The 11,063-nt window shown below is 46.2% G+C and overlaps 1 protein-coding gene across 6 annotated transcripts; it reads left to right on the forward strand.

Annotated features, from left to right (window-relative positions):
- Positions 1-965: 965 nt before the first annotated feature.
- Positions 966-8,185, forward strand: SPRY1 (sprouty RTK signaling antagonist 1). Of its 6 annotated transcripts, XM_055317089.1 has the most exons (3): positions 3,808-4,558; positions 5,969-6,790; positions 7,108-8,185. In XM_055317089.1, the coding sequence occupies exons 2-3, from the start codon at positions 6,024-6,026 to the stop codon at positions 7,142-7,144; spliced, it is 804 nt and encodes a 267-aa protein (XP_055173064.1). In that variant the 5' UTR covers positions 3,808-4,558; positions 5,969-6,023; the 3' UTR covers positions 7,145-8,185. The 6 variants fall into 6 exon arrangements, with proteins under 6 accessions (XP_055173065.1, XP_055173062.1, XP_055173064.1 ...); XM_055317090.1 differs by lacking the exon at positions 3,808-4,558 and adding an exon at positions 966-1,665 and having other exon boundaries at positions 5,969-8,185; XM_055317087.1 differs by lacking the exon at positions 3,808-4,558 and adding an exon at positions 3,336-3,400 and having other exon boundaries at positions 5,969-8,185.
- Positions 8,186-11,063: the final 2,878 nt, after the last annotated feature.

The raw sequence follows: 11,063 nt of genomic DNA on the forward strand, positions 1-11,063 counted from the left end.
ATTGTGGTGATAACTGAGAAGACAACTTTGAAGAACCAAACAGAATACTCTGATATGATATTCTATTTCTGATTTGACTATTCCAAGTCCATTCAATAATGGCCAAGAAACCTATCCATCATTGGTTAAACTTCATTGCATCCCAAAATATGAGATCTAAGAAAAAAGAAAATATGTACAAAATTGATTTTATCCTTTTACCCTATTTTGGGTTTATAGTAAGAGTGAACATGTAGCCTTTTGGCCTCATTCTTTTTTTTTTTTTTGCTTCATTCTTGTTTTATGTTATTTTCTAGGGATGCTTTCTTCTTGTTGATGGTCTTAGCAATGCCCTAGCTTCCAAAAGAGGTTAATTCCAAATACAACTTTAATGTTTTAAAGTGCTCTAACATTGAAAGTCTAGAAAACACTAGTTTCAACAGAATCATTTGTTATAGTAAAGAAGGAGCTTAAGCATTGAAAATTCCCATACCTAAATTTATACATGGTTTAGATTCTGGAGTTTTGTTTTGTTTGCCTTATTTTGTCAAAGACTAAGCTACTTATATCTAGTACCTGGAAAAAATACTTCTCTACTTACTACATATATTTTTGGTTTTTAGGTATCTTTTAAAAGGCTCTGTGGAACCTTAACTTTTACATACAGTTATCCTCACTGCAGCATAAAGTACACAATTTTTATAATAAATGTCTAAAATCCCATAATTTGTAAGAAAACAAAAGGTGAGTTTCCTACTGATTAAAATACTTCCCCCCCCCCCAGTAACACAACATATATCATTAAGAATTATAAAACTTCTTGGTAAATTATTTCTATTTTAATTGATTTCCAGTTAGCTGATTTTTAAAAATAAATGAGTTGGTTGCAGTTTTTTTTTTTTCAAAATTATGGAAATCAATCACAAAATTGAAGGAAGTTGGGATTTTTAAATTCTATTTTTAGGAAATTATATCACAAGACAAGGTAGAGCACTTACTATAAAAGCTACAGCAGGAAATTTCACCTTTATGAGGTAACGTTATATACATTTGCAGTAAGGAGTGTCACCTTTTGAACTTTCAGATTTCACACATTCTGAATTTGGCTTTAAATAGTAACTGTAATGTTACATTATCATCTTTTTAATATCAATATACACTTTCTCTCTAGCTGATCAGAAGTGATGGCTTGGCATACGACTTTTCTTTTTATCTTCTTTTATTCCTCAAAACTATTTTCTAATTCAACCTTAAAGACAGTGTCCGCCAATCCTTTGACTGAGACTGATGACTAAATTTATAGGGTTCTTCTGTGACAAACTGCACTTGTAGGGTCTTTAGAGGCCACCTCCAATTTTTAGAGGATGTTTATCACCCATGAGCGTACAGGGCAACATTTCCAAGTTGGTACACATGCACGAGAGAGGAAACGACAGTTGGAGAAATCCTGTTCCAGGTTTTCAGGCAGCCCGAATGATTGACATATGATATCACTGGAGGCGTGTCCTGGAGTGGAGGTGGAGGTGGAGGCGAGCTGAAATTCTGCGGAGCTGGAGTGGGATTGCTCTGTAAGGCACGCAGTGGTTTGCAGAGTGATAGCAGCAGACAGAGCTCCTTACCCTGGATAAGGAACAGCTACAGTCGCTGTAAATGTGCCTGAAAAGCAATTTCCAATCTTTGCGTTAGGTAAGAACTGTTTCCTTCCTTTCATTCCGTAGGTATTTTAGGAAAGCTTAGGTGAGAAATGCTGGCTTTTGCAAGGAACTGAACATTTCTTTGAACTCGCTTTAGATCTAAGATTACTGGTTGCATTTCAAATTACCAGTAGCATTCCCAGTGCTAAAACGAATGCTCTTTAAAAAAAAAAGTAAACGCTACTGCTAAGAGGAAAAAGTAGGGTCCTTTTCTTTTCTTTTTTCTTTCTTTCTTTCTTTCTTTCTTTCTTTCTTTTTTTTTTTTCCTTATCCGAACAAGTCTGAAGCCTGAAACGGTCGGTTGTGTGAAAAACAGGGTGGTTTTCGCCGAAGAGGGGCTGGCACTCGGCGTGTGGACCAGTCCATGTTGGTTTAGGCATTGTTGGCGACCGAATCCCGAGCGGAGCGATTGTTTAAAACCTGAATTTCCCGTCCCCTGTGTATTGATTTCCAATGCGCAGAGGCGTTGCTTGAACGTCGTTTGAACTCCTGGCATTCCAAGGGGCAAAAGCACTTCGGCAAAACGTGCAAGACTGCATGTTACTTTGGTTCGCTGCTGACACGCCGACGGTGCGCCGGCCTGTCAATCACTGCGAGCAGCAACAGCCAGCACATGGCAGCGGGGCTGCGGGCGGCGGGCGAGCGCGCGGGCGAGCGGGCGGGCGGGCGAGCGGGCGGGCGAGCGGGCGGGCGAGCGGGCAGCCCACCCCGCGCCCCTCTCCGCCCGGGCGGCCGAGCGCGCGGCGCGTCCCGCTGCCTGCAGAGAAAGGGAAATTAATGTGCTGTTGTGTTTTGTTTTCCGATCGCCGACCCTCGGGAGCAGGCGTTCCGGCCGTGGAGCCGGAGGGTCGGAGGACTGGGAGCGCGCGCCGCCCGGGAGACGCGGACCCGCCGGGACCAGGCAGGGTTCCGGGGGCCGCTGTGCCCCCCGCTTGCCCAGCCCAGCGCGCGGGATCGGGAAAGTGCCTCGACCTGCGCGGGGGGGGGGGGGGCACGAAAGACGACGCCCCGCCTCTTCCCTTGGGAGGAATCCCCCCAACCTCGCTCCCTTCACCGCCACCCCTAAAACAGCGGGGTTAAAAAACAAAACAAAACAAAACAAAACCCCAGAATATCCCACCCACCCCGCCCCCGCCCCCGCCCGCGCCCCCGGGGGAGCCGCAGCCGCAGCCCCAGCCTCGCGGGCGTGCGCTGCCGGGCCGCGCCGGGGCCTGCGCGGTTCCGCGAGCCGCCCGGAGACGCCGGTTCGAGCCCCGTCCCCGGCGCCGCGGAGTCTCGAACGCCCGTGACGTGGGTTTTTCAGTCGTCGGGGGCCGCCTCCTTCCTCGCCCGCGGGGAGCGCTCGGAGCCCGAGACAGGACTGTCGCAGAGCACCGCGTGCCCGTCCGGGGGCCCGGCCCGCGCGCTGGTCTCTGCCGTTTTCTGAGAGACTCGAGAGCCCTCTCGCAGGGGACTTTTTTTTCTTTCTTTTCTTTTTCTCCCCTCCCCGGTTCGCGGGAAGGGGGCTGCGGGAGAAGGGCCCCCGAGGTGGCTGTGCCCGAGCCGCGCGGCGGGAGAGGTCTCCGGAGAAGTGTCCCCCGCAGCCGGGGGGGGGGGCGCGGGGGGCGCCGCAGCCCGCGGGGGGCGGGGGAGGCCCGGCCTCGCGTCCTCCCCGCCGCGCCTGATGCGGCGCGCGCACGCTGCCGCCCGCCGCGGGACCTGGGCCGGGTCGCGCCGCTTCGGCCGAGGTGAGTGTCCCGCGGCCTCCGGGCGCGGGCGGGGGGCGGGGGGCGGGGGGGGCGGGCGCCGCGCGGCAGGTGCGGGCCCCGGGGCTCGCGGCCCGTCCCCTTGAAGGGCGCCCCGGGGGGGGTGTTGTCTCCGAGGAGCCGCCTCGCGCCCGCGGCGGGCTCCCTGGCGGGCTCCCTGGCGGGCTGTGGGCGCAGACGCGGCGGGGGGGGGCGTGGGAAGGAGGGGAGCCCCCCCCCCGCAACCCGCGCTGACCCCCTGGACAGAGCCAGGCTGCGCCCGAGCCCGCTGCGGCTTCCTTCGCGCTCGGCGGGGCGAGGCGAGGCGAGGCGAGGCGAGGGGAGGGGAGAGGGCGCTGCCGCTTTAAAAGCGGGAAGTCCGCCCTCCTGAGGTAAAGGCAAGCCCAGCCTCCTCCCCTCCGCCTGCCCGGAGACCGCGAGCGGGCGAGAACTTGTTTTCATTCATAACTTTTTCCTCTTCCTCCCCCTCCGTCAACTGTTTATCCGGCGCTCCCCTGCGCTCGGGTTGCAGAGGGCGCAGCTCCGCCGCGGCAGCTGGCGGCGCCGCAGGCCCGGGGAGCCTGCCCGCTTCTCTCTCCGCGGGCCAACCCCCCGCGCGCCGTGGGCCGGCGCCCGGCGCCCTGCGGCAGCCCCGAGGGCCCGCCGCGCTCCGGAGGGGGCCTGGGGCGACGCGCGCGCCGGGGCGGGCTGGAAGCGCCCGGGGCTCCCGGGGGGGCGCGGCCCGCGAAGGTACCGGCCGCCGAGGACGTCCCCGCGGGCGGCGGCAGGCGCAGGTTGCCGGGGGCGCGCGAGCGCCTGCGGGGACGCAGCGGGCGCGGGCGCCGGCGCCGCGGGGCACGGGCCGCGCCGCCTCCCTCGCCGGGGATCTTCGTGGACTCGGCTTCCACGATCGCGTGAAGCGCCGCGTAGCAGAGGCGCCCGGGCCCTTGCCCCGCTCCTCGTAGGCTCCGCGGCTTCTCCTAAGTGTGTGGGATCCGCCTGCGTTGCTTCGGGCTGCTCTGCCCTGCGAGCGCCCGGCCCCGAGCGCTCTGCGAGGAGGGATGAGGTCCGAGTGCGGAGGATCGGGCTGTGCTCGCAGCCCCGGACGGCGGCGCCGGGCCCGGCGGGTCAGCAGCGCGTCGCTCCCCTAGTACCGGGAAGGTAGAGTCGGGCCTGGGCGGGGGCGGGGGCGGCGGCGGGGGCGGGAGCTGCGGGCGTCGGCGTGTCAGGCTGGATCCGTCGGCCCTCAGCCCGGTCAGCGGCGGGAGCGGACTTCTCGCAGCCTCCTCCCTGGAGCTGGTGTTTCCGGCTCAAGAGTGGTAGTTGAGAATGGACTTTTTTTTTTTTTTTTTTTTCCCCTTTCTTCTTCTTCTTCTTCTCATTCTTGAATCGGAATGGATCTGCGGACGTCAGGAGGAATTTGTGTGAGAGCTACTCTGGCTTGTGTTAACTGAAAATGGAAATTCGGTGTTCTGTGGTGTGTGTGCGAGAAGAGGGCATCACGACTAGAAGTGACTTACCCTTGGTGTGGACACATCGGAGATGCTCATTTTAATCAGGATTTCACTGTACTTATGACAAGAAGTACGTTGGTTCGGATTTGGCAGTGCTTTTGGAAATCCGGATCTGTCCTGTAAAGACACATTTTAAAATGAGAGGAAATGCAGGCGATTAAAATGGCCAGGATTTCTCCAGGCTGCTTTAAAGGCCTAATACTTGTGCACGAAAGTTATCTTGTTGTGTGAGTGAGCCCTTCATTTAATCTTAAAAAAAAAAAAAAAAGATCCTTTCGGGATTTCAGACGTGAATGCTTTTTAACATCACAGCGTCATAGGCTGAGTTTTGTGTGCGTGCTTCAGAGCTATAAGACCCTGAGAACTGTTCTCTGTATTCACTTTTGCATCTTGTAGATGAGTGATGAGCGAGCTTTAAAATCCTGGTTTCTGTGGAAAATGCCCTCTTATTTTGAGATTCCATTTTATTTGCAGTCTCCTGGATTTTTTTTTTTTTTTTTGACGCGTGCAGTATACCTCGACTGGTTTCCTTATTATCAATCTAATGCTTGTAACAGCAAACAACAGAAAGAAAGGCAGAAGCATCAAAGCCATTCTTAATTTTTTAGAAAGTGGATATTTTCTTTTATGGAAAATACCAGTGAGCTAATGCTGAGCTTTCTCTAGATGAAAGCTATTCCAGGGCCTATACTCAATATTCCCTAGAAGGGCATACCCCATTTTAATTATTTGTTAGATTCACAAACAGGAAGACAGTACTTCTTGATTCTGCCTTTTGGAAGTTGAAAAAAACTTGTAATTTTTATGGCATGGGGTCTCTTGCTTGCATTCTTCTTCTATGATGTGGTCCTCAGCCTCTTGGAATTGGACCCTGGCCAGGACCCCAGCATCATTGTAATCCGCTGATGAAGGAGATCATTACCAGGTGGTTTAGGCAATTTGTGACTTGACAGGATTCCCACCGCCCCCACCCCCCCAAAAAAAAATGCTTCCTGTCATTTATTTTCTTTCTCTGTTTTTTTTTTTTTTTTTTTTCCCATCTTTGGTTTCCTTTTAGGATTTCAGATGCATGCCAGGTTTCTACTGATTGCCAGAATTCGAGATCACTACACATGGATCCCCAAAATCAACATGGCAGTGGCAGTTCATTAGTTGTGATCCAGCAGCCTGCATTGGATAGCCGTCAGAGGTTAGACTATGAGAGAGAAATTCAGCCTGCTGCTATTTTGTCTTTAGACCAGATCAAGGCCATCAGAGGCAGTAATGAGTACACGGAAGGGCCATCTGTGGTGAAAAGACCTGCTCCTCGAACAGCACCAAGACAAGAAAAGCATGAAAGGACTCATGAAATCATACCGATCAATGTGAATAACAACTATGAGCATAGACCTACAAGCCACCTGGGACATGCAGGACTCTCAAGTAATGCCAGAGGCCCCATTTTGAGCAGATCGACCAGCACTGGAAGTGCAGCCAGTTCTGGGAGCAACAGCAGTGCCTCTTCTGAACAGGGACTGTTAGGAAGGTCACCACCAACCAGACCAGTCCCTGGGAATAGATCCGAGAGGGCAATCCGGACCCAGCCCAAGCAGCTGATTGTGGATGACTTGAAGGGTTCCTTGAAAGAGGACCTGACACAGCACAAGTTTATTTGCGAACAGTGTGGGAAGTGCAAGTGTGGAGAATGCACAGCTCCCAGGACCCTGCCCTCTTGTTTGGCCTGCAATCGTCAGTGCCTTTGCTCTGCTGAGAGCATGGTGGAATACGGAACCTGCATGTGCTTAGTCAAGGGCATCTTCTACCACTGCTCCAATGATGATGAAGGGGATTCTTACTCGGATAATCCTTGCTCCTGTTCACAGTCACACTGCTGCTCTAGGTACCTGTGTATGGGAGCCATGTCTCTATTTTTGCCTTGCTTACTCTGTTATCCTCCTGCTAAGGGATGCCTGAAACTGTGCAGGGGGTGTTATGACTGGATCCATCGCCCAGGCTGCAGATGTAAGAACTCCAACACTGTTTATTGTAAGCTGGAGAGCTGCCCCTCCAGGGGTCAGGGTAAACCATCATGATTTTTGGAAGTGGGTTGGACCTCCTGAACTTCTGGCTTTCAAGCTGTGGCTCTTAAAAAGATTCTATTAGATACTGGTTTTATTTTCTTTACAATTTTCCCGCCTTTCTTCCCCTGTTCCCAAGGTTTGACTCATGGATCTTACTCTTCTCAAACGGATGATCTTCAGTAAGAGTGGACTGTGAAACTGCACCTGGTTCCCACTTACAGCAAGAGCCTCTGCCATCCACTGAAGAGGGTATTGAGAGCTAGTGGGCTTTTGTGTAGCCTTTTTGTTCTGCAAGCAGCTTTTCAGAGTTGTTGTATACGTGAACATACCTAGCTAGACACCTACCCAGTCACTCTACAGTGATTTAGAGCTGTTTTTGATTGGGTACTCTGGGAGCAGGGAAAATGATTTTTAAAGAAGCAACGTTTTTATTGCTTAAATAAGCTATGGTATTAAGTCTGTCTCCAGTTAGGGCTATCTTCATAGCATTGGACCCTCAAGAAGCGTGGGGGATATATTTTTGTTATAACATAAAATTTTTTCCTTTAACCACTGCCCTTTACTTGCCCCCAAAGTTCTCTCTCCTCAGTTTCTTATTCTGCAGATGCCAGGTATTTTTCTTTCGTATGTAATCTTAGATGTGCTTTACAATGTAAATCTTCACATTGGAGATATATTGGTTGTATCTTGCTCATCTTTATTCTGGCTTTCATATTTGTGAAGGATTCAACTGCCTTCCTTCCACACCCCACACTTTTTACCAAATTTCTCATCATTGAGGGCACTTGGGTAACTGAAGTTGATATTTATAGCTGATCGATCTATAGGTGTCACAGAACTATGCTGCCTAAAGTGATTTTGGCCCCTTAATGGTCCTTTTGGTCCCTTGGTGAGTTAACAGCTGAGTAATTCTAATTTTTTTTGTGTGTGTTTTCATCGCCTTAACCACAAATTGTGGTGCTTTTTGTATATTTTATGTATAAATCACAAAGTTGAATTCTGACTATTTTTAAGACAAAAGTCTGTTAAACTTTTTTATTGTAAAGAATATTTATTATGCGAATCTCTATTATTTTATGATATTTATTGCAAAAGACTGTTGAAATGTACTCATGTCTGAATATAACAAAATATCAATACGTAACGGAAAATAAGGTGACACGAAGAAAGTACATATGTTAACTATAATGCAGAAAATATATTAATTAATGAAACTGTCTCTTGATTCCTTCATTTATTAGCCTGTACTATTATGGTGGTGATTTTTGTCATTTGCTTTTGACTCTCTTCATACACACCCATTTTGTTTCTTCTCTTTAACGTACTGAATCTAGACAGAGGTGAGCTCTAATTTTGAACTGGCTGTTTCCTGGAAAAGGCGTTAATCAAAATTTTGTGATCCCAATTGTTTCAACAAATGCCGTAGTGAATCACTTTATAAAGTGAATGTTTTTTGGAATTAATATTAATAGTCACTCCCTGCTTTGGCTGTTTTGTAAGCAAGATGTTTTGTGTATATCATAGATTTTTTGGAATGGATCTTATCTGTAATTTTTCAAAAATGTTCATTTTAATTCTCAGGTTAATCAAAAATTAGTCTTCAACAGTAAAACTTAAGGAACTTAGGTCTGTAGGTATGTTAGGGGTTCCTGGCACTGTCAGTTTAATAAAACATTCTAGATGTTAGAGTGCACCAAGGAAATACATCACATTATCAAAGAGATGTTTTAAAAACATTCCCATCCCTACCTTTTCATTTTCTTGAAGTCTTGATGTAGGGTCTGATCAAGTTACATACGGTCACACTCTGTGGAATAAGAAATCTGAGGGCCTGAAACTTTATATAAAAGTAAATATTTTTTATTTTTTAGTCTACTGAAACCACTCATAGCTAGAATCTTTGGGGCCTGATAAAATTTTGTTGATGTGAATCTTCAGACTCAGTTTTACCAACCTCCCATGCCTAAGTGGTATGTCAAACTTGAATTAGTGCTCTGCATTTCAGAATAAGATGGTGACATAATTTGAACCCACAATTCAGACTACCAAAATTCTTACCTGGCTTTTTTTGTTTTGGCCATTGTTTTTTTGGGGTGATTTGGCTGCTAGTTTTAGGAGTATGTGTTCTTTGTAAATAAGCTTTGATTTTGTTTTAATTGGACAAGGTATGAGTGATAGGAACTTGTTTAATGCTTTTTCTTAAGCCACTAAACCTACTAGTTGGCATTGTGACACACCTGATACAATCAAAAAATTTCTCTGTGCTCTCTGAAAGCAGGAACATTTTAGAAATGAACATTTGTTTTGGAGGCTACTTCATGATCTATAGTATTTCAAAATGTGAAGTTATTTTCTCGCATAGTCATTATGTAATGTTATCACTGGTCCCTTAATACTGGGTTTTTGGTTGAGCTTGGCTCCTTAATGAAGTGTATAAACACAGGCTCCCTCAAAATACTGTGTAATTTTTTTCTGTTATTCAGACTCAGTATAATTAGGATCTGGTATAAGAGCTGTCTGTAGCTATAATAGCCAGACTAAGAAGCTGTAGCTTTTATTGAAAGAAATTTATAACTTTTATTAGAATGAGGTATGTTGTGTAGTTTTAACTTCTGGCTATATGCAGAATACATAAAAATGACAATATTAAGATGGTGGTCTGCTGCTACATGCATTCTGGCATAATGTCAGGCCCATATTTGAAAGTAGCATTAAGTTAGAAGTTCAGACTTCTGACAAGCTTGTCAGGTGTCAAAGCATAAACACTTTGAAAACTTCCTCCTTTGTGATGGTTTAAACCTAGGAGGAAAAAAATACTAGAATTTGTCCTCATAAGTGCTTATGAGTCCTAGGGTTTTCAACCTAATATTGATCATCATTTTAAAGTGCTAAGGCTTTGAGAGCAACCAGCAAGCAAAGCTGAAATTCCTTACCGTGCCACTACAACTTATTTGATACTTCTGAATGAAAACATACCATGTAGATGGGATATCCTTCTTTCCTTCTTCCATGATTTTGTCCTATTCCTCAACTACGACAGCTTAACAGAATGAATATTTGTGTTAAGTAGTTCCTTTCCAGTATATTTTCTGACTGCCAATTTTTTCATTTCAGAGAAGTTTTATTTGGATAATTTAATTGTGAATAAAACCAATATGGGATTTCTATAACTGAGTAGTTTCCTGTCAACAGAGTTTATAAAATATGACCCAGCAGGAAAATTAAATGTGACAAAGTAGATATACTTTTTGTGAAGGCTTAAGGTGAAACCTTAAATTATAGTCTAATAATTATTTTTGTTATTCAAAGTCCAAGCCATAGAAAATTCCAGTTATTAAGAAAAGTGAAAATGTAAAAAAAAAAAAAAAAAAAAGTTCTTTAAAGTGAAAGGAAGTGAATTAAAAACTAGTTCTGTTTTTATCCTGATATGGATATTGGAACCAAAGTCCGAGGATTCATTTCCAGAAGACTGATTTAATTTTTGAAATTGTCCCCTTTTCTTAAATACCTCCCACTCCGTTTTTAAAGTGATGAATTTCATGACAGGTTTTGTGTATAGCTCTTTAGCAAAAAAAGTATACTCCCTTTTTCAAGCCATGAAATACTAGAACAAAAAAGAGGGTCTAGACAGTTCTCTTATAACCTACCCTACCTCCCACCATATATATTCGTTTTAATCGCAAGAGTGTTTTATGTTTTTAAACACCTTGAAAACGAAACTTTTAAGTCTTCCTTTTGGCCAGTTGACAGTTGGAGGACTTTTTTCCCATAATTTCACTGATTCCATATAATAAAAATAGCCATGTACTTACTTGAGAAGTTACTGATTCTTCTAATATTTTCTCACACTATTACCAAGCCATTTTGCTATATTTACTGAACGTCTGCTGTGTGCATTACTCTATATGCAGAATTCTAGAGCTAGAAATAGGTTTAAGTGTATCTTGCTTAATACTTCTCAACTATGTGTGGAAAAGTTTTTCTATTTCAGAAAAATCTCCAGGGGAGGAGCTTTGTATTTCTTTATTAAAAAGCTTCTTGGGTGATTTTTATCAGACAATTTTGGAACTGCTCTTTTAGCTTGAAGTTTTC

This window comes from Nyctereutes procyonoides, unplaced genomic scaffold, assembly GCF_905146905.1.
Source record: "Nyctereutes procyonoides isolate TBG_1078 unplaced genomic scaffold, NYPRO_anot_genome, whole genome shotgun sequence".
In the NCBI taxonomy this organism is placed as follows: Eukaryota; Metazoa; Chordata; class Mammalia; order Carnivora; family Canidae; genus Nyctereutes; species Nyctereutes procyonoides.